This window comes from Lissotriton vulgaris, unplaced genomic scaffold (assembly GCF_964263255.1).
Source record: "Lissotriton vulgaris unplaced genomic scaffold, aLisVul1.2 SCAFFOLD_2068, whole genome shotgun sequence".
NCBI classification, from domain to species: domain Eukaryota; kingdom Metazoa; phylum Chordata; class Amphibia; order Caudata; family Salamandridae; genus Lissotriton; species Lissotriton vulgaris.
Genome location: NW_028248679.1, coordinates 265,570 through 288,646, shown reverse-complemented (window position 1 = coordinate 288,646; position 23,077 = coordinate 265,570). Strand labels below are relative to the sequence as shown.

The 23,077-nt window shown below is 43.4% G+C and overlaps 1 protein-coding gene across 1 annotated transcript in view; it reads left to right on the top strand.

The window, feature by feature from the left end:
* Positions 1 to 23,077, top strand: part of ARMC1 (armadillo repeat containing 1) — a 198,055-nt gene that overhangs the window by 9,327 nt on the left and 165,651 nt on the right. The window contains exons 2-3 of the mRNA XM_086950145.1: positions 12,142 to 12,343; positions 16,396 to 16,487. Coding sequence (XP_086806271.1) covers positions 12,182 to 12,343; positions 16,396 to 16,487 — 254 coding nt within the window. The 5' untranslated portion in view covers positions 12,142 to 12,181. The remainder of the gene's footprint in view (positions 1 to 12,141; positions 12,344 to 16,395; positions 16,488 to 23,077) is intronic.

Genomic DNA, 23,077 nt, shown 5'->3' with positions numbered 1-23,077 from the left:
GCAGCGCTACAGTCTCCCTCCCTCCACCCCCCTCCCCCAACAGTATGTCTCCCTCTGGCAGTCCCACTATGTGTGTGCATAGGCCAATCAAGGTATAGGTATGCAGCCTTGGGGGGTACATATAAGGAGGTCACATTGCGAGGCCTACCCTCCCAGAGACCGGGACAAAACGGCCCAGAGGGTCGCAAGTGGTTTTATGGACCTGAAAAGGGAGGGAGTTGTGTACAAGAATGCCCACCCCTCTGGATCCGCGAGTAAAACCTGCGTGAGCTATCCGTTTATAACCCCACCTATTAAGTGCACAGTTGGAGGTACCTTGTATGTGTGTTTCATGAAGTAATACTTGGTCAGGGCCCTGCCGTTTTAAATATTGAAGACTATTCCCCTCTTAATCTGGTCTCCTAGTCCATTCACATTCCACAAGAGTAATTTAAGGCGACCCAGAGCTGGAGTTGTATTATGGCCAACACTTATCTGTATTTATAACCAGGGGACTTGCTTTCATCCAGGACAATGGAGCAACAATGAATAACTATACGACACTTAAGAGCCCGGACTCGAGTTGGGCATGTTACACTTTTGACCACAAGAAACTTTTGAGATAGAGTGTTAGTGACCCAGGTGGCTGTAGAAGTGACCTCAGCAATCGGACTTCACCAAAAGTACAAGAAAAAGCTACAAAGAAAATTGACCCATACCTTCCTAACGACCCATATGGCATTGAAGGCGACATTTATAGGCATACTGCACAAGCAACCCATTATAAAACAGTTACAAAGCCATGTGAAAAACCCTGGATCCCCCCAAACCCTGCCTCTCTGCAACGTGGAACCAGAACTTCCCATCCCCAATCATGCAGAGCGCCTGTGTACCCCTAACAGCGAAACTGTGTGGAGGGAACGCTACACAGCCGAACTACCCAAGAACATGGCCGTCTTCCCCAGAAAAACATTTACGTTTGCCCCAGACAGCTAACATTATACCACAGTAATTATAATTAGGGCTCCCGGTTTTATGGTATTTATTCTTTTAGCATTTCCGTCAGTATTTATCCATATTTATTTTTTGCCCACGTTATCTGTATTTATCCATATTTATTTTGTGTTTTGCAGATAAATGAAGTTGTAAAACTGTACATTTCCATATTTATTTAACCAGTAGACGTGCACTCATACTTTGATGCCTGTCTGTTTTAGCTATTTAAGCTGCCAAATATTATATAACAAACCATCCACTGGTAAATATTAGCATTATACCACAAATGTATGTAAACACATGGCATTATTTAATGAAATTGCAACCTGTTTTTTTTAAAATTTCCCATGCTGTCCATCTACCCAGCTGTTGACTGATAATTCAAGAAAAACAGCACAGTCACTTAAAAGAAGCCCCTTTTTCCATATTTATCCTCTTTTGAAAATAAATACAGACAGAAAACACATTGTTTTCTGTCTGTATTTATCTGTAAAAATCTGTGAAAACGGAAAACCGGGAGCCTTAATTATAATTGAGGCGGCATACATCTGCCCAGATCAAACCACTTCTACCACAACCATGGTCTATGAAGATGGGAATTGGACCCGAGCTGTGAGTTACTACGTCCCGTAAAGACCAACTATAAAATAAGGGTGTGAGCCTCAAGCGAACATTCATCAAGCATAGTTACCCATGCCCCGGTGGGCTCACAAATGCACGAAAGTCATCTTAATATCCCGAGTCTCTACAGGGCAAGAAACGTCGGACAGTCCCTGACAGCAGGTAAGGGTCTATGTTATTCAAACTCTTTTGTGTCAAGCGGGTTGCTCCAGACGACCCTCCTGCCTTTGTGAACGATCAGGAGAGGAGTGGTTCTGAGAGTTGGAGGAGCGCTAACCTTCCAACCAGTCCCAGGCGGCTTCTGAGGACTGGAAAAACCATGACTTTCTGTCTGACTGCACTCGTAGTTTAGCTAGAAAAAGCATTACATATTTCAAGCTATAGCCCCTAAGCAACCGTTTTACTTCTAAGAAGGACCTGCGCTTTTGTTGCACCTGATAAGTGAAATCTGGGAAAAAGGTGATGGTCGAGTTCTCAAACTAAAGTGGTGGGCTGGCTCTCGCTGTCTGGAGGATCGCTTCCCTATCCCGAAAGTGGAAGATCCTCGCCAAGATGGGACGCGGTGGAGCGCCCGGCCTCGGAGTCCCCCCAGGCACCCAATGGGCACGCTCGGCTGAATTTTTTTTGGAGAGGGAGCAGGGCTGTAAGTGAGTCTGAATTAAGTCCTCCACAAAAAGGCCCGCAGCTTGCCCCTCTGCCCGTTCAGGCACTCCCAGAATGCGTACGTTATTTCTGCACGTGCGGCTTTCATAATCTTCCAACTTTGCTTCTAAGTCTGATGTTTGGGCTTGCATATGCATGACCTTCTTTGTCGTAGATTGTTGAAGATTTGCGACAGAATCCTTAGTTGCTTTGACCCTATCTCCCATATTTCTCAGGTTGCCACGGATAAGGTTGACCTCTATAGACACAGTGTCTATTTTATTTTCTATAGACACAGTGTCTATTTTATTTTCCAGTGCCGTACGGACTCCCTGAATCTCCTCCATGATATCCACCAGCGTTGGAGCCCCCTCGTCAGTTCGCCAGGGAAGTGTCTCCTGTGGCTGTCCACGGGCCGTCCGTCGTACATGGGGGGGGGGGCATTGCCGCAAAACAGCTGATGTGTGCCCTGGAGTGATTAACTTCTCAGCCCCCCTCCGTGCGGTGCGCTCCCCAGCTCAAAAGCACCTCACGTGGTAGGAAGGGGGGAAAATCGGGCACGACCTGCGCCGCTCACCTCCTCAGCATAATGATGGGTGTAATCACAGGAGGAGACTCCAGGCTGGCTGCATGCACGGTAGCTCACCAGGCACGTCGAGGAGAGCAGAAATTCTCGGGCCCCCGCAGCTGTCCCGCACTGGTCTACCCACGTCGGACCTCAAGGAAGGGATGACTCAGGAAACAGCCACTGATGAGGCCCCACTTCAGGATCACCGACCAGGACCGAAGACCCCTCGTCCAGCACGCCAGTCTTGGGTAGCTGCAAGCAGCGCGACATCACGGCCAGGTTCCCAACCCCCTCACGGTCGGCAGCTCCGGAGCCCTTAACTTCAACTGAAGTGGTCGGATTTCCACTGCTTTCAGATCGGAAGGCTCCCACCCTTCAGGAGTCTCCGATCCACAGGTTTAATGGGTCAAAACGGATTATTGAGATGGATGTAGGTAAAGTGAATTAAGCGGCGCTAGGACCTTCACTCCAAAGCAGCCATCATGGGTGCTTGCTGGCCACACCCCCCCAGAAATGCATATCTTTGACAGAAATTGTGTTTTATTAGGCTAAGAGTGAGAGGGTACTCAGTCTTTCTCACAGCTCCCAAGTAGTGCCATGCAATAAAATACCAAAAGGCAGTCGTGGATTTAAAAAATTTTTTGTAGCCAACATCACTTTACATGCTGGAACTTTGTAGGTCCTAGTGGTAGTTTCGACACAAACTCTTCAACCGTTTCTCCTTCTTTTTGAGTGCTCTTGCCAGGCTCCATAATGATACTGATACTAGATAGGAAGTAATTTAATTTTATTAATGAATATTTAATAAAATATTTTAATATAATATAATTTTATATATATTACCTACTGGTGGTCGCCAGTAGGTAGTTATAGTTAGGATTTTTTTCAATGTTAAATCTCAAAATTCTATTTGGAATAACTTTGGCGCCGGTTGACGAATCTGCCTGAAAATTTCCTCAAAATGGCCTCTTTGAGCTCCGGTCCTTCCCTGAAAGTTTGGGGGGGGATGCGTCAAGCGGGGGCCGAGATAAAAGGGGGGTCCCAAAACGCGTTTTCCCCATGTTAATTTCCATAGGGCGGTCGACCTCACTTTTAGCCCGAATAGATTTACACCAAACTTGGCAAAATTGTAGGGACTGGTAGCCCGATGTGCCTTTGCTATGTCTCAAGATATGTGTTCCAGTGGATTTTGAGTAATTTAGGTTAAAAAAAATATATATATCTGTAAGCGCGCCCCGGTACACGCACCTGGGAGCGCTCCGGGCGCGCCACGCGACTTGCGCACGGAAAGCTGATTGGCTCTCGGGTGTCGTTAAACATTCCAAACGGTCCGGAGCGGCCGCCATCTTGTGTCTCGGTAGGATCGAGACACAAGAGGTGGCCAAAACAAAGGGGGAAAAGACCATTAGGGGGCAGAGTAGGCCCCCCTGACCCCCTAGGTTTCATGTGGGGGCTATAAAAGGGCCCCGCGGGGGAAAAAAAATATAGTGATGTCACTGACCATGTCATGAGTGATGTAATAAGTGATGTCATCAGCAGTGCATTACACGCGCAAGTTATAGTGAGTCCAACTAACTATAACGTGGGAATTTCAATGGTTTTATGTCAGTAAAATTTCCAGGTAACTATAACTGGTGTGAAACCTATGGTTTTTTCAGTGAATATGACTATATATATATATATATATATATATTTATATTATATAATTTTATTAATGCATATTTGGGGAGAGGATGTAGCCTTGCGGCTAGAGCAGTCTACCTGGAAGCAGGGGAACCGGGTTCGAGTCTCTTTGAATGGTGCTTGGAACAGGATCGGATGCACAGTTTCTACCACTTGCAGGCACGCACTCTGGATCCGGTGCACCGTTTCCGTCACTTGCAGTCACACTCTCTTACCCCAAGGCTACATCAGTACAAATGTTTTACTTTTTCTTTGTCGCACAATTGAACTAAATTGCACACCCTGGCACCTTCCTCTCAATGAATCTGTCAGGAAAGCGACACTATCTCACTTTCTTCTGTTGTGCTACCTCGTGCTTTACGTTTGAAAATATTATCAGCGACCACTTTTCCTAAAGTTTTAGATCAGAACGTGTAAATATGCGTTGTTTTTTTTGTATGAGCACTGACGATAGAGCTATTATATTGACTGTCTCGTCCTACATTCATGTTGCATGGAAACAAAGAGCAGAAGCCTTCCAAAAATTGAACGTAGGTAAACATAGTCTGTAAGGCCGCCAAGGAGTTTCTGTTAATTTAGCCCTAGTAGATTAAAATGGCATCCAAACACTTGTACATTACTTGCAAGCTTGACTGGTAGGCCAATTCTGCAATGTTACACTGGTTGTATTGCTATAAGTAGGCACATAGACAAAACATATGGCCTAGTCTTATTTTAAGATGTCTGTAGTCCGATACTAAATCTCTATGTTCTGGGCAGAAATAGATTAATAGGGCCCCAAAAAAGAGATTGTATACCTAGCTATATGAGACAGGCTTGTTGTCAAAGCATTTTTATTTGTTATTTGCTAAACTGTTTAATTGTGGTTTCTTGTGCGAACACTTTAACACTTTTTCACATCTGGTGCACCTATGTTTATATCAAATGAAATATTTGCATTGGTATATTTGTTTTTTCAAATTCATTCTCGTACAAGAAATTAATTTATATAGCATATATGTAACATGAATTTTATATGGCAAACACGTGTTTATGTAATACATGCTGCCTAGGTCTGATGAACACAGGGTCACCTCAATGATCTTTAATGTTCAGGCGAAGAAGTGTCTAAGACAAATCATCGTCCTGCCTCGTACGTGCGCAGGTGCGATGACTCTACTGTGCAGCAAACAGTTCTCTCTTTCATGCAGTGGCCTGTTGGACAGGCCCGACTGGGAACCAAAACCGGCCCTGGCAGAGTGCTCGGGCGACCCCCGCACCCCCACCCCCCACCCCGCCCTGTAACAACAAAATCGGCCCCCAGGGGACCAAAACGGGCCCCCACCCGTGCGGCGCACCGGGGGATTGTCCGGTGCCCGCTACGGCCAGTCCGGGCCTGCTGTTGGATCAACAAATGTGAAACCCTCACAGCTGGCACCATGGTCCTCCTGAAAACACAACTCTCATGGCTCTTCTTTCCACTAGCACCAGCTCTGCCATGAGCTCAGTGTTGCATGGTTGAGACCACAAACTGTAGTCATCAGTGCTATTGGCCTGAGACCTCCCTGATCAGACATTGTTTAGGTCACCCACCATGTTCTAGCAGATGTTTATCTGCGCTATGAGGAGATTCCTCGCAGGATGACCCAGGCTTTAATGGATAGGCTTACCAAATTACCATCTCAGGCTCATGTCCTCAGTGGCGGCTCGTCCATGGGGGTGTTTGGGCGCCGCCCCCCTGCTTTCTTGCCGTGCGAGAAGGCAGAAACAAATGGTATTTATTACCATAATAACTACCATTTGTTCCTGCCTTCTCGCACGGCGAGTAAGCAGAAGTTCCTGGTTGAGAGAGTGGGCGGCGTAACTCGAGTGCAGGGGGGAGTGGCTTTCCCAAACAGACAGTATTAACAACAGTGGGCAGGCCACTCCCCTGCCCTCGAGTAACACCACCCACTCTCCCTCTCCTCTCTGTATGCTGCAGCATACAGAGAGAACATGACGCGGGTGGGGCAGCCGGCCGAACCAATCACAGCGCTGGCTGCGGTGGAGGGGAGGGAGTCTGCCTGCCACCTTCCTGATGACTAGCTCAGGCCAGAGAAATTCAAATGCAACGACGGCGGGAGTCTGAAGTCTGGAGTCTCAGTCAGGACTTAAGAAAAGCGGGAAGCCAAGGTAAGTTATTTATCCCACCTCCCCCACCCACTCCGCCGCAACAACCCCATTTCCACCCCCCCCTGCCCGTAATGCAGGCCGCGACTGCCACGGAGCAAATGGAACTCTCTTGTGCCCCACATTATACAATTCCTAAATGTTTTGCGCAGTGGATCTAAAAAAATACATTGAGTTCAGCTGGAAATCCTGATTGGTGACACTTCACAGAACTGCACTACATTTCAAGCTGAAACGTAGTGACATTAAGACAGGCGTAGGCTGGAATGTTGTAGGAGTTTCTTGCGTTTGGGGAGTGAGAGAGATTGCTGCCTCGTATTGGGGTACAGTTGCTCCAGTCCAGCCGGATCGACCTATAATAGCAGGATAAAAGGCCAGATTAAACACCAGAGCTCAAGTTTACTTTCATGAGTGGCCGAGTGCCTTGGAGGGGTTGATGGAGGAGAGACTCGTGATAGATGGGGGCTGACTTAGACAGGGCAAGAGTAGGGAGAAATAACGAGAAGAATAACACGAGAATGAGTGGCTGTTAGGACAAGTCGAAGGGAGGTGGCGAGAAGATGGCAGCTGTGGTGGAAGGGCAGTGGGAGGGAAAGGTACAAAGAATGCTGTCTGGAGGTCCAGTATATCATAGCTTTCCACAAAATGAATGGTATTCAGGACACGTATTGGGGTGAGAATAAGATTAACCAGGCTGAAGAGGGTGTTGAGGGTGCCTTTAACACTGACTGATCCAATATTCAGCAAAAAAAGCTGGTAAGATAGCTCAGTGGGTTGAGGCATTTCTGCTTGGGTCTTTGTCTGATCTGCAGGTCGTAGGTTTGAATCCACTCTGTCAACTCCTCTTTATGGTTCATAAAAATCCATCAATGAGCGGGTGGATCAAAGGCAGATTTTCTGGTTATCCACAAAGGATTAATTAACGTACAACGAATCATGAAAATCTGGTATATATGCTGCCCTCATAGGCCTCAGTTGGACTGCATTGAACAAGGTGATTTTACCGCCTGTCAATTAATGGCCTAGACACAATTCAAAGCATGGAGTGCACTATGTAAAAGGCTATTTCTTCCCCACTTGCTCAGGTGTTACAGGTACCACAAACTGCACTTGTGCAAAAACTGAGAACAAGACACGCACTCTGGGCTGAATGATTCGTATAATTTAGGGACTTACCATCCTGTAAAGTCGGATCCCTTGAGTTACTTTGCACATTTGGGATGTGTGATGGAATTGGTAAATTACTGTTAATTGCATGTTTTGGATATCGGGGAGATAATGTCTTCTAAGCACTGCTTCCGTCGGCTAACGGCGTTCTGTGTTTTCCTACACCCCTCTTACACCGGATTGTACTTCTGCGATTAGTTTCCCTTAAATACCAGTGTCTGACCCTTAAATGATTACACTCTGTTATTATTTTATGGTACATTGTTCCTGATTGTAGTCTGCTCATACCTAGCTAAATTGTGTTTAAACTTCGAATGGCTGATATAATCATGTTTACTGATGTGCCCCATCACTCTGTGGAACTGGTCATCAACATTAACGCCCTATCACTTTAAAAAGTCACCAGCCGCCACTGCCTGTGACCCCACGATGAATCACACAAGTGAGCATTAGTAATTTGTAACCGGTCTTTACCCACTCTGTCTCTCAAAGGGTTTTACAGAAAAAAACGCACAGGCTTCACCAATGCTTTGATCAAGAAAAATCTACACAGCAGAGTTGTGCAGCACTAAAAACATACCATAACACATCTGACTGTTGTACTCCTATTTTCTTTGAGAATTGTTTCATCTAAATTATCGCTGATGATGATGATGATGATTATTATTATTATTGATGCTTCATTCAGCATGTTCGCTTTGTCTCTGATGGCCTTTTTATTTTATAAAGTTTTTTTTGACCCTTTTCATTTTCCCTATGCTTTCATTAAAAAGCAAAAGACACAGATATCCAATACAACACAATTATGCAACACAGTTGATTTCCCCTTCTAAACAAGAACACTTCCACCCATGATTTGCTAACCATGAATATCAAATGGAACAGTTTGAACAGAACGGCTAATAAAACTTAAGGGTTGAGATCTGTTATATGGATGGCTAGCTGGGAACCCAACAGCCAATGACAACCGAGTAAACACACTTTTGGTGTTGGCAAGTCTTGTTTTAGTCCAGGGGTCTCCAAACCGGTCCTGGAGGGCCAGATCCATGCCAGATTTTTTGGATATCCCCATTGAGATATATGCAGTCATTTTAAAAATCTGGCATGGATCCGGCCCTCCAGGACCGGTTTGGAGACCCCTGTTTTAGTCTATCATGATTTTTGCAAACTTTATTGTTAGGGAAGTTAAAAAAGTACACATTACCATAGTAGTCCCAACCACTAAAGGGAACTACTTTGTGCGTGGATGTGTTCCTTGTGAAAGGACTGTATGCCATAACTTGATGTGAAGCCAGCCAATGGCCGAAGTGGGCTGGCACATTGTCCATCATGCAATCTGGAGTTGGTGAAAGAAAAATGTGAATGTCACAACAATGGACTAATGGATGAAGTCTGGCTGAAAATACCTAGAACTAACTACGTATAATTTTCCTAAAATCAAAAGGTCTTTGCTAACAGGAGACCTAAAAAAGCCATTCGGTGTGGCATTGTCTTCCAGGCTCTTGCCTTTGCTACTGATTTTTTTTGTAATGTTTTTATAAATCTTTATTAGAAAGAGAGGGTTGAAAAGATAGATCCTCAGAAAGGCTTTTAAAGTTAGAGAGGATTGTACAGGTAGATTTCTTGAAGGTGAAATGGATGCAGCGGTGGTCGGTCCAGTGGAGTTCAGTCGTGTGGTCAAAGGAGACCTGGGTGTTTGTGGAGAAGATGGTGTCTAGCGTGTGGCCGGCGGCGTGGGTGGGTGCGGTGACTAGTTGTCTGAGGCTGAGGTTGGCGAGGTTGTTGATCAGGGTGGCTGAGTTGCCGTTGTTGTTCTTGAGGTGGAAGTTGAGCTCCCGAGGATGATGTAGTCCGTGGAGGCGAATGCGTGGGTGCTGGTGAGGTCGACGATGGAGTCGCTGAACTGTGCCCGGGTTCCGGGGGGGTCCTGTAGACGAGGGTACCTCTGAGGGTAGTGTTGGGGACTGTGTGGATCCGGAAGTGCAGGTGTTCGGCAGTGTTGAGGGTGTCGTCTGAGTGGGTGTAGACCTTGAGGGTGAACTTGTGGTCGATAGCTATTCCTTCTCCGCTTCCGTTGGTGCGGTCCCTGCGGGTGATCTTGTAGCCGTCCGGGATGGCTATGTCGGGCACCAAGGAGTCCTCCCACCAGGTCTCGGTCAGGAAGGCAACGTCAGGGGCGGAGGTGTCGAGCAGGTCCCAGAACTAGACGGCGTGTTTGTATGCGGAGCAGGTTTTCAGGAGTATGCAGGAGAGGTGGTTGGGCCCGGTCTTTGGAGGTTTGGTGGCTCTGTTGCAGGTGAAGCTGTAGGTGTGGTAGGAGAAGGGTCCGTGGGTGCGTTTTGGGGCGGCCTGGAAGCAGCTGTGGTTTCGGCTGGTGTTGAGTGCTAGCGTCGTAGCGGATTCTGGCGGCATGGCGTTCGCGGGGTCCAGGGGTTCTGGTGTTGGGCGCGTTCCAGGTGCGGACGGGCGCAGACGGGCTGGCCTCTGGTGCGCCCGCTCTGCGCGGCCGCTATTTAAGGCAGGGAGGGAGGAGCAGCTGGGAGGCGGGGCGGCAAATAGACGGCGAGGGGGCGAAGCCGCAGGGGAGCAGCGGCGGGAAACGGGCCAAAGGGAACAGAGGAGAAAAGGGGGAGGGGGGGAACGAGCTGGGCGAGCGGACGCAAGTGCAGTACATAGCTTGATAAAGTTTCAAACATAGACAGGTAGAATGATAGACAGATAAATAGACAGGTAGATAGATTGAGAGAAAGGAAGAAAGACAGGTAGATAGACTTCTATATAGATAGAAAGGTAGATCTGTAGACACAGGCGGATAGGGTTGCATAGATAGGTAGGGCAGGAAACTGGAATAGAAAGGTACTGCTTCAATTAGTAATATAATAGTTAAATGTCTGTATAAGCACAACATACAAGGGCACTGTAAGCAAACTAGAAAATCACACAAGCAAGATCTACAGACTACATTGGTTTACAAGTTCATCAGTTTTCCTCAATTAAGATATATACCAACATGCCATACAGGAGTGGAGTTATAAATGAACTTCATTATGTGCATACTAAAAATAGTATAACTTTATGGAGATGATTTTTTCAAATGTACAATCTGCTATGAAATGCCAACTGTCGGATAAACAAAGACCACTCCAAAAGGAATCTAAAACTTCATTAGGAGGAGACAGTAATGTATAAAGCTGGAATGTGACCTGTGTTCACATCAAAAGCATCCTGCTATCACATTAGAATCTACACGTCAGTCAGTCAGTCAGTCAAACGAGCTTTATTCGATTTCAAGTAATAAAATCATAAAAGCATATAAAACAAATTCATCATCTAATACCACAATATAAATACATCTATGTACGACAATCCACTGAATTGCAATAGTAATTTCATACTATACTTTCAGGATCGATAATTCATCATTTGGAAGGATTGTCAAGTCAACCCTCCCTAGAGTTCATGAATTGTTAACTTTCCTGATCCTTATTGCATTCTGTAAGATTCCCGCCATCGAGCCAATACAATAAAAACTGTCCAGCATTTGTAAGTAAATGAAAGCAGGACTCTATACGCAAAGGCAACCCTAAAGTAACAATGAAGTAAGCAAAATAAAACCTGGCACTGCAGAGAATTACCTTGTGTGTAAATGTGCTCCTTGTGAAAGAGAAAAATGCAGTCACTCAAAGTGAGGTTACCCAGAGGCTGAAGTAGGGTGGCCCACTGCTGTATTCTGTATTGGAGGGAAGCAAGGTGCAAATGCCTTCACAACAGACTAATGGATTAAGAGAGCTTGCTGGAAGCCCCTGCAAGTAAGTTCATTATATATAAAATGTTAGTAAAATCAAAAGGTCTTGGCTAATATCAGACCTAAAAAAACAATACACCTTACACTCATGTCCTGCCCCCCCCCCCCCCCAGATAGAAAAGATTTCAAATAACCACTGCTAACCTTTATTATGACCAGAACACACCATCTGTAACATGTTAACGCAAGTTCACCAGATTCCCAGATAGCCAGCTATATAGCATATCTAAGCATTCTTGTGGGAACACAACTAACCATGAAAAACCTGGAACCATGGTGAAAGTGAGTAGGCTGCTGGAACGTCTGAGAGGCCATAACAGAGACAGAACTGACGGCCTGATTGTGGTAACATCACATAATGTAATACAGCATATAATGGTAATTTTCTTTGAACGAACAAGAATGGGCATTGAACATCTCATGTAGAACATAGTATTTATTGCTTTAGTGGTGCCGCTTTAATGATGTATGTTCACTGTTAAAGGCAGTCTTGCTCATGAAAGATGTTATTTTTACTTGTTTTTTAATACAGAGTTTTATAGTGTTCGACATAAAGAATCGACACACTTACCATGAGCGGCGAGCCCGATGCATTGGCAGTGGTTAACCAGCTGCGGGATCTGGCATCTGATCCTTTAAACAGACGAGCCATTGTGCAAGATCAGGGATGTTTACCAGGCCTGATTTTATTTTTGGACCACCCGAATCCTCAAGTTGTCTACTCTGCATTATTGGTAAGTATTCTTGGTCCTAATCAAAATTTTGGTATTACTACAGATCATACTGTTTTTGTCTTTTAAGGAATTAAATAGCTTTCGATTGATAGTGAATGAATACTATTTCCATGCTGATGATAAGAGATAGGCTTGCATGTGAAATCTGTTATTGAATTGAGTGAACAAGCGTAAACCTGAACCTACTGCTTACAACATGCCTAAAAGAACAACACCTCAGTGTAAACTTATTAAGAGGGAACCAGCTTGGATATCAAACACGGAATTACAAATTTAGAATGCAGTTCAAAATATCTTTTCATGTGAAATTTGTGGCGGAAAGGAGTGTCTCAATAAACTGTCTTCCCCACCTCTGAATTTGTTATATTGTGAGGGGTAAATCTGTAAAATTATATTCAAAAAGCATACTGTTAATCTGTGTTCATAAATAAACTGTTAATAATTTTAACCAGATGCCCACTTCTCAGTTGTATTAAGTACCCTTATTTATGCTGGGGGTGACTGCTGATTTTCAGGCCATTGTGATTGGTCCTTTGTACATTTGCAGTGCCATGTCTAAGAATCTGGTGCCTGCTCTTTTTGCTTTTGGTCAGGGGAGCAGTATCAGCAGGAAAGAACTCTGGGGATACAAACCTTCCATATCCATTGCTTATTCCACTGTTATAGTTACAGCCTTACAGCATTGTCAAATGGGGTAAAGTCCCAAATCACATGTAGGAAATCTTCATATTTGCACACCTGCTTTTTGCTGTCGTTCGATTATATACCCTGTTGATTTTCTTGTGGGGGAGAAATGTTGCAAGTAGTTAAATTGTATGTATCTGAATTGGACGTTTCTAGAGACGTTATGCTGATATTTGAGGGACCTATCTCACTCATCGCCCTTCATGTCACCTTGAGATCTGTCTTTCATATGGTCTTAAGCTAGTTAGGTTTGTTTTCATCATATTGAGTGGGGTACTGCTGTGCCTTATTACAAAACTTACGGAGTCACCTAGTGCGTATCAGATTCAGAATCAGTGAGCCCCCATCTACCACTTAATAAGCTGAAGATATTTCTATATGGGTTGCTGGAAGTTCCTCTTCTTCCTCTGGCATTGCTAGGTGTCTCAGTTCACTGGAATAGTATTTGAGGCTAAAGCTATTAGGGATCTGATGAGGACCTCTTCTCAGATGTAGCAGGGTTGTGGAATTTAATAAAATATCTACTTATCCATGGGACATGTTGTTTCATAAATCTACTTGTCCTGTATCAAAATTAACTTGTCCCTTTGGTTCCATTTCGTGCTATGACAAATTATGGCAGCAATCTCATTATATACGAGCTCTGACAATAGCCTCTCTGATAATACTAGAGCTCATACCATAGTAGGGTTTGAATACTAGAAATTCCCTTATTTTGCCACCTTTTACGTAGATCTACATAATGGGGCTGGAGATAGCGGTAAGGAATAGTTCCCCATGGTTGGAATGCCCTTTTGAGTCTGTGCAAACCTAGCAACTTGTATGTTTAATGGGTTTTCATTAATTCATCTCTAATATTTTCCCATACGTAGAAAGGTTTGAAATTTACTCCTGACAAGAGAACAAGTAATACTTCTTCCAGGGTTGGGGGAAAATGTGGTTGGTATGAGTGTGAACTTGTTACCGCTCAACAGATTTCCGCATGAGCAAATCTACACATACATATTTGCTCGTGCTAAAATGCAGTTCACAAATATTTTCTAGGAGTGCTATTTCCTGCCCTACTTCTTTAAGTCTTGTGAATTCATGAAAACTGAACGTCTGCACTAATGCAAGGGGATATGCCATGGGTGCACTTTTGTGACTTTAAGAATTGGTCCCTATTTAGGTCTGGCGTTTCCAAGACCTTTTGTTTTTATCACAATTATATCTCTATCTACCAGCTGGCTTCACTGTAAGTGACAGCATTCTGCTCTTTCACAAGGAGCATATCAGCAAGCAAAGTAGTTTTGTTCAGTGACAGGAACTGACTACTGTGTCAATGTGGGATTTTTGAAACAAAAAATATTTTTGGTTTTGTCAATGTTTGTTGTAATGATGAGGGCCCTGCAGCTCCCACAACGACAAAGGTTTACAAAAGCCATGTCAAAACAAGACTCGCTCTGACAAAAAAAGAAGGCTGACCACCAATGTCATACTTATTGGCTTTGCAAATGCTTGTTTATTTTCATGTTTTATATAATGTTGATGAAACTGGTTACACAAATTTTCCATTATGAATACCCATCCCAAAAACCACTGGAGAGCTGGAATAATGTTATTCATACAACCCAAAAACACTTTTGAACCACATTCCCAAAATATACTGCAAAATTATAAAAGCTAGTCTAGAAATGGTTGTGCCAATACTGATCTAGCTAGAATAAACAGGATTTAATTTATCAAAGGAAGTTAAGCAGTTGTCTGTATTCCATTTGCCTGAGACACCACTAACCGTGGATTCTGGGTCAAACATTTCAGTATCTCCTCTTGCATTGGGTGAGGGGAACACTTTCAGTTGAGTCTATTGGATCTACCCATCAACGGTCCTACGTAATTCAGGACTAGGTGCTGATGTTACCAAATTGATATTCCTTCATATTTACTTGAAATACGAAGCCTACACATAACGAACCAATGGTGGTAAATCATTTTATACACTGACTGTGTACTCTGTATTGTACGCGAGATGGTATGTCCATCCAGGAATACTTAATTTACTCAAAAATTTCCATGTTGTGCTTAGATGTAAATTTAATGACAATAAAGCTTAGGTCCTGAATATAACTGAGGAGAAAACACCTTTGCAAGTGTCTTATTATTTCCTGTAGAATAAGGGGACAGCTAAAATACTTCACAACGTACCTATCTATCAGGGGCTTACCAGATATCAGAACGTACACTATTGCAAAAATGTATGTTGGCACTTCTTAGTGTTGATGTAACTGAGGCTCTGGTGCTAGACAAGAGGTCCGGGCCTGGCCAATAAACCACATTTCCATCCTTGCTCACCCTTACTGAGGGAAACTCGGACTTCAAACCAGCCTTTGGAATCCACAATTTCACACACAGAGGTTAAGGGAATCCACTGCAACTAGGCAGCATTACTAAGTATGTAATCTCAGTGATTCTTGCCTCTGTTACCTAATACCCAGCTGAATAAACAGGATATGTTCTAGTCCACCTACTTAAGGTATAGTGCTGTGAAGAATGAGATCAGAGGAAGGATAACTAAGAAGGTTTCCAAAGTTCAACACTAAATGGATGTCTTGCATAATGCCACAATGGATGGAGGAAATTAAACACCAAATTAATTCATAAGCAACAAAGCTTTTTAATTTTGTGCAAACCCAATATATACAGTTCCAGTATATTTTAGGGGAGGTTCAACTTTCCCAAAAATAGTCCTGGAGACTTATTTACTGTATTCTGACTCCAGTCTACTTTAATATTTTGAGCAAAGTTAAAAAAAAACTCTTGGGATGTGCTGTTCTGAGGAATACCCACAGCCCCCACCCTCCTTCTTCTGAATTACCGTAAGGAAGTTAGTTGCACTTGTTTGCTTTCTGCATTTGGGTCTAGATAGGTATGCCTACCTCCTTTAAAATACACACGTTTCACCTGCTTTATTGTCTGCCTTCCAAATGTGGATATGTCAGTTTGTGGTGATAAGTTTGCAGCTGACAGATTGAAAGCAGCTTCTACTTCCTGTGCATGCGGGGGGGGGGGGGGGGGGGGGGGGGGGGGGGGTAGTGGGAAGGCAATTTTGATCTTTCGATCACCTAAATGTGTCCAAGATATAAATGCAAGCCTGAAGGTAAACTACTTTTAAGCTTTATTACCATGGTTTACTTTGGTCATAACAGTTTCTGATGTGCATTCTGGACCTGATACCACTGACTATGTCCCACAACAATGTATACTAGAGACCATGTGGCTAGGAATTCTCTTGTACATGCCACACCAGGGCAAGCCAAGAACAAGGGATGTTTTTACAAGGACAAATGTGTGCTACTCATTTTGTTGATATGGATATTTCTTTTTTCTAGGCTCTACGCTATTTAGCAGAATGCCGTTCAAACAGAGAAAAAATGAAAAGCGAACTGGGCATGATGTTGAGCTTGCAAAATGTGATACAGAAGTAAGTCTTTTAAAGTGTGTCTATATGTGTATGCACATGTCTTTGTTGTCCGTTGTCACATCAGGCTTCTGGCCAGATGACTAGTGATTTCATAATGAAGTCCCAAAAATGTGTTTTCCCTAATTACTTTGCCTTTTTTCTGTTGCTTACCTGTATCCCATAAATGGTTGGGCTAATAATAGTCGACGTTAATGCGTGAAGGTTAGAGTAATGATTTTGTGTTCACTTCTAATTTAGCTCAGGCTTTTGGCAACATTAAGTTTTCAAAGTGGGTGTCCGTACATACTTTGTAGTTTGTTTTACATATTTATATAATGGAATGACATTTAAGTTTCACCAACATAACCAATATTTTTACTCCAGCACGTTTTAATTTTCTCACAATAATATTCTGAATTGCGCCATAGATGAAGGAGAGTTGGGACGAGGGGCTACTGCTTCTTCGGAGGAGAGCTGAGGAGTAGAATTTGCATCTCGGCCATAGAACCAGGGCAAGATGCTTCCTGTGGTGAGGATCGATGGAAGATAACAATATTTAAAAATGATTGTGGCAGTGGGAATCGAATTTCGGTCCAACGCAGGGGTGTGTCATTTAAAAAAATATCTACTTGTCCATGGGACATGATGCTTCATAAATCTACCTGTCCTGTAACAAAATCCACTTGTCCCTTTGGTGCAATGTACTGCTACGACAAATTAAGACAACAATCTCAATATATACAAGCTCTGATAATAGCCTCTCTGATTATGCCAGAGCTCATACCATTGTAGGGTTTGAATACTAACAATTCCCTTATTTGACTACCTTTTACGACGATCTACATACTGGGGCTGGCGATAGCGGTAGACAATAGTTCCCCATGGTTGGTATGCCCTTTTGAGTCTGTGCAAACCTACTAACTTGTATGTTTTATGTGTTTTCATCAGCACGTCTCTAATATTTTCCCATACGGAGAAAAATTTGAAATTTACTTCTGACAAAATCGTAAATCATACGTTCTTATATAGTGCCTTTCACCGTAAGGTCTCAAGGCGCTTGCTTTGGGCACCCGTCCTGGCTTTTCCCTGTGAGATAACCCCTAGTGGGCATCCCCAAGGTGAAAGCCAGGCATCCCATCGCGGTGGGGCCGTAGTGGAGATTAAGCAAGCTTTTGCCCAGAGTTGCAGTGTGTGAACTCATGATTCGAGTAGGCACCAAGGCGAGAATTGTTGAGTCCGTGGACATTTTGAGCGCAAGACCCTGCCGCGTCGGGGATTGAACCCGTCTGACCTCTGCGTCCGGGTCTGCCTCCTCTAACCGGTGAGCCACACTTCTCCACTTCTTCCAGGGTGTGGGAACTTTGTGGTTGGTATGAGTGTGAACTTGATACTGCTCAACAGATTTCTGCATGAGCAAATCTACACGTACATATTTGCTTGTGCTAAAATGCAGTTCACAAATATTTTCTAGGAGTGCCATTTCCTGGCCTACTTCTGTAAATTATAACATAAGACAGAGCCACCCAATAATCCCACAAGGACTGGGTATAATCAATAACAAAATTACAAATTGTCCCCGTAGGAATTCATTTACACAATATTCTTCAATCAATTACCGTCACAACCGTGATCATGAATTTGTAAAGCAGCAAGGGAATTGGAGTTTTAAGAACTATTATTTTATTTTGTTTTTATCAAAAAAGTTTTTTGTGGCAACAAGGAATACTACACAATATATACACTTTTGGTTGTAGTATTAGACACCTTTTGTTTTTTAGCATAGGGAACACATTACCATGCAAAACAATAGTAATTATTACAAACTTCATTCATTGTAACAAACATTCAAACAATGAAACCGATAAAGTGGTGTCGTGCGTCGACGTTTCGGTCCCTCGTTGGTTACATAGAATCCATCGGACCATCATCAGGACTGGTTGCCCATATATATCTAAAAATAGATACACCACATTATACCTTGCCAGCTAGGTATCGTCTAATCACCCAAGGGGGAGAGCAACAGAAACAATCTCTAGAAAGTATCCAATCTAAGCATATAACACCGGAACTAGGGTGCCAAACCCACAATAAAGACTAGTTACAAAACATGAAACCCACCATAGTGTGAGAAAGGAAAAGAAAGCCCTTATGCCAGGTGTCCGAACTAGTGATAGCAACCTATATACACGATAAAAAATCTTACCAATCAACCTCCAGCCGGAGGTGATGCAGACTAGGATAGGTTTGAAGTAGTTTTAGCCAATCTAAAAACCAAATATAACAAATAAAAAACAAAATATAAAACGATGGATCATCAATGTCGGTAAGGAACTGATATAGAGTAGAGAGACAATCACTTCAAAAATTTTTTGTTTTTTTACTTACATGGCCCACTCTCAAAAGAGTCTAAGCTCAATGTTGTGAATGCGGAGGTAAGTTCAACAGCGACAAAGTCACCTAAAAACAAGTATATCTATTTCAGTGCTTTAAATTCATGTAATCTAGGTCTAAACGTATGTGGTACTGACTCATTTCATTAGTCAACTTAGAGAACCCAAATCGTACTTACTAATAACGTAAAGTACGTGATTCGATCCGAATTCGTATTCAAAACAATGCACCAGGAACGACTTCCAAACGTAATGCAGGCATCCTGTAAACACTTCGACTGCAGCGCCTGAGTCACCTGTGGATAAGTTGATAAACTTAATGTTCCATCCACCCGATAACAAGCAATCACGCTGTCTATTATGTTAGCGCGTTAGGCAAGGAAGAGGTACGGTACTTACTGGTCGGGGAGAGTAGCGTTATTGTCTATCCTTCGGTCAATTGCAAATGCGGGTGCCGGTCCCGGCTGCTTCCGCATTTCCTTTAGGAACGGCGACGTGATGACGTCACCCGAAAATGCTCGAGTAATTTTTAACTCGAAGTTGCGCTGTAACTGACAAAGGACTGCCCAATACCTTCTAGTTACTTAATGTAGCACTGATAACAAAGTGCGAAAATTTCTACGGTGCTCTCATTAACACGGGGAACTTGTAAAGGGATCTGAACTAGACCACAAAGGCGGCCATCTTGGAACATATTCCAAATCAACAACTGCATCTACATTTCAAAGGCAGGTTAGGTAAACACCCTAATCCAATGCAACAAAAGTACAAATTCACACAGCACGTACTACCATGGATCTAATGTAAACATGGGAGACTGTCCAGAAATATAAGAATGTAACATACTCGGGCAGTAAAAAGGGTCACCAGAAATTTGGAAGATCAGAAGATAGGGACCATAATTACAGAAGAGATACAGCGTGCCATTCGATAACCGAATTTAATCCCCTCTCAACGGTGTTACATGTCCATATCCATTTGTTCTCCCTGAGGGTGAGAAGACGATCCACATTATGATGTCTCTTAGTGCATTTAATTGCATCAATCACAAACCAACACATTTCTTGACTTTAAGAATTGGGCCCCTATTTAGGTCTGTCGTTTACCAAGGCCTTTTTTTAATTAAAATGATATCTCTCCCTCTCTCTACCTACCGGCTGGCTTAACTTTGAGTGACCGCATTCTGCTCTTTCACAAGGAGAATATCGGCACACAAAGTAGTTTTGTTCAGTGACAGAAACTGACTACTGTTTCAGTGTGGGTTATTTGAGGCCTTTTTTGCTTTTGTCAATGTGTAATCTAATGATGAGGGCCCAGCAGCTCCCGCAACAAAAAAGTTTTACAAAACAATGTCAAAACAGGACATGCATTGACCGAAATAAAAGGCTAGCCACCAGTGTCATACCTAGTGCCTTTGCCAATGCTTGTTTATTTTCATTTTCATATCATTTTGATGAAACTGGTAACACTGATTTTCCATTATGAATATTTTGGAAATACTAGCATCATTTAGTAAAATGCAAAGAAATTGCGCCTAAAATTTCACAAAAGCCTAGCAAACCCTTTTTTTGCTAGTTACATTTATTAATGGACATTTTATTTTGAAAGCAAAGAATTATCAATCTTGCTTTCAAACCTTTGCATATATTTGCAACTAATCAGAGAGCATCCTGGAAGCATTACATGTAGCCTCAATTTTTTTAACTTTGGAAACGTGTGTACATATTTTGATACTGGAACCACGGTCAGCAATGCAGTCTGTACTTACATTTGCTTAGAGCCATCACCTTAATAATACACGCTTTGTATTAATGAACCATAAATACAAGTTCAACCAGCATTGACATATGGAAATAACTATTATCTTAACTGCAGGCAATGCCTTTCTCTGATCCATAATGTGGTCCTGTAATCTGGCAGCCAAAGGGTTTGTGCTGTAAGGGGTTGGACCTGCTTGTCCCAATAAACACGAGAACTTGTTGTCCTTGACCCTAAACAATATGTCCTGGGAATTGTGAGCGTTACTGAGAAAGAGGTTGGGAAAGGGGAGTGTGAATTATACCTATACGAACAACCATATATTAACTGGGCCTGTTAGATGATTATTTGAGATTGTGTGATATGATAATTAGCATGCAGATTCTCTGCACAATAAAGTAACGTCGATTTATTTATATTTTGTTTGTTTAATATACTTTCGCAGAAGATTTTCTAGCCAGGTTTGTGTTTTCAGTTTTAGACAGGCATCCTGTGGCATGGTAGTGGATAGGCATTTTATGTCACAGTAATTGGAGGACACGCATTATGTTCACATTAACTGATGCACTAACATTCGGAGGCCTGTAAGAACGGCCTTGTATAGTGCAGGAACAGGAGGGGAGAGTGGGGCAGATATTATTTACTCAGTATATAATGGGCAAGTATGGTGAGTGCTGAATGAAAAAGCACCCTGTGTCGCAGTATGAATGTATGTATATAGTACTTGTGTAGCAGACCTAGACGAAAGACATTGTAGTGCTGTAGAGGGTGAAAGACACTGAATGATTGGAGGAGTATCCTCAGTCAGAAGTGGACTGATCCTTCTTTCTGATGTAGGGTATTATAAAGATGTGTTCCTTTAGCTTTTTGTTTTAAATTTGAGCATGGTTTGGGGGGTCCAGAAGGATATGGGACTGTCGTTCTAAAGGGAGAATGCCTGTTGGACTATTTTTTTTCTTCCTTTTTTGTACTTCTTTGTCTCCATTCTGATGGTATCTTTGCTACGGTTGCGCTAAGAGCTACTAAAGACTGTGAATTTGTCAGCCAGTTATTTGGGACTACTGTCTGTGCGAAGTTGGCCTGGTATATGCTGTCCACTAATTAAAGTGGGCACCTTGTTCCAGTCCAAACAACCCTTATTGATGATTAGGTTAAAGACAACCTTTATTGAAAGCTATCCTTGTGGTAGCTATGGAGAACAGCCTTCAGGCTAAGTCTCGAAGGAATGTAAAGCAGCTTGTTTTACTAGTCTATAACCTCCTGAATGACCAAATGAAAGGAGAGCCACACAAAGTATATATAAAATATATGTATTTATTACTAAACACTCTCCACTAACCTCTTTATGAGATTAGAGAACAAAGCACACAATATTACAGTGCTACAACAACAGTAATAGCACAATACACAGCGGGCTCCAGGGGGAGATTAACCATATACTAATAAAGTGGTATATCAACCACGACTTGACTAGACACAGTGCATAGAGCACGTAGAATCGCTGGGACCCCATGGAACCACCCAAGGTAGTGACACAGGACACCCACGGGAGATGCGTGCAGTGTGAGAACACAGCCGCGAGCTTTGTACAATCCTATGGGAAAGTCACGGTTGGAATTTTAAAGCTTAAGTTTGAGCAAACCATTTCAGACTTATAAGGTTCTAGGGCCAACACCCATGTGAGCACCAAAGTACTTGTTACCTTACCCAGGAAAGCCGGGTGCATAGGTGTCGCATGGTGTCGGGAATCTTAGTAATTTTCAATGGCGTGATGCTGCAAACTGCTGCTGCCGTGAGGAGGAAAAGTGTCCGGGGTGATCCAAGCCTGGATCGAAGCTGAGAAGAACTTGAAAGCAGAGGGGACAGAGTCTGGGACACTTGGCAGTGACCAGGAGCTCGGTAGACAAATGCCCACCGATGTCTGGTATTTCAGGTGAGAAGAGGTGAAGCTTGACTCTGCAGCCATGGGGACCAGGAGACGACAACCAAAGTCTGCAGGTGAGCTGTCCCACGAAGGATGCCGAGTGCTGGGGGTCAGTGTCCAGATGGAACACCAATACACCTTGGCAACTGCAACCCACGCGGTCCGAGAAAGGATGCTTCGGTGAGGACCAGCAAGGTCCTGGGCACTCCCCAAGCGATGGAGGGTCAGGGCACATCTGGAGCAGCCAGGTAAACTCACTGAAAGTTAAAGTTGCCTTCACAGGGACCCACAGGCCAATGGACCACGAGAGGAATCACAAAATACCAGCCCACAGAACACTCATGGAGTGTAGGCCGGTAATCTTCAGTGGAATCGCTGCTCGGGTCCGGACTACAAGTTACCCAAAGCACAGCTTCAGGGGTCGCTAGAAAGCAGATGCTTCTGCAAATGGACACGGTGCCCAGGGGTTCGGGTTGCACGGTCCCCACGAGGGATACAGGTCTCAGGTTTGCTGAGCACACTAGTCGACCTTGGGGACA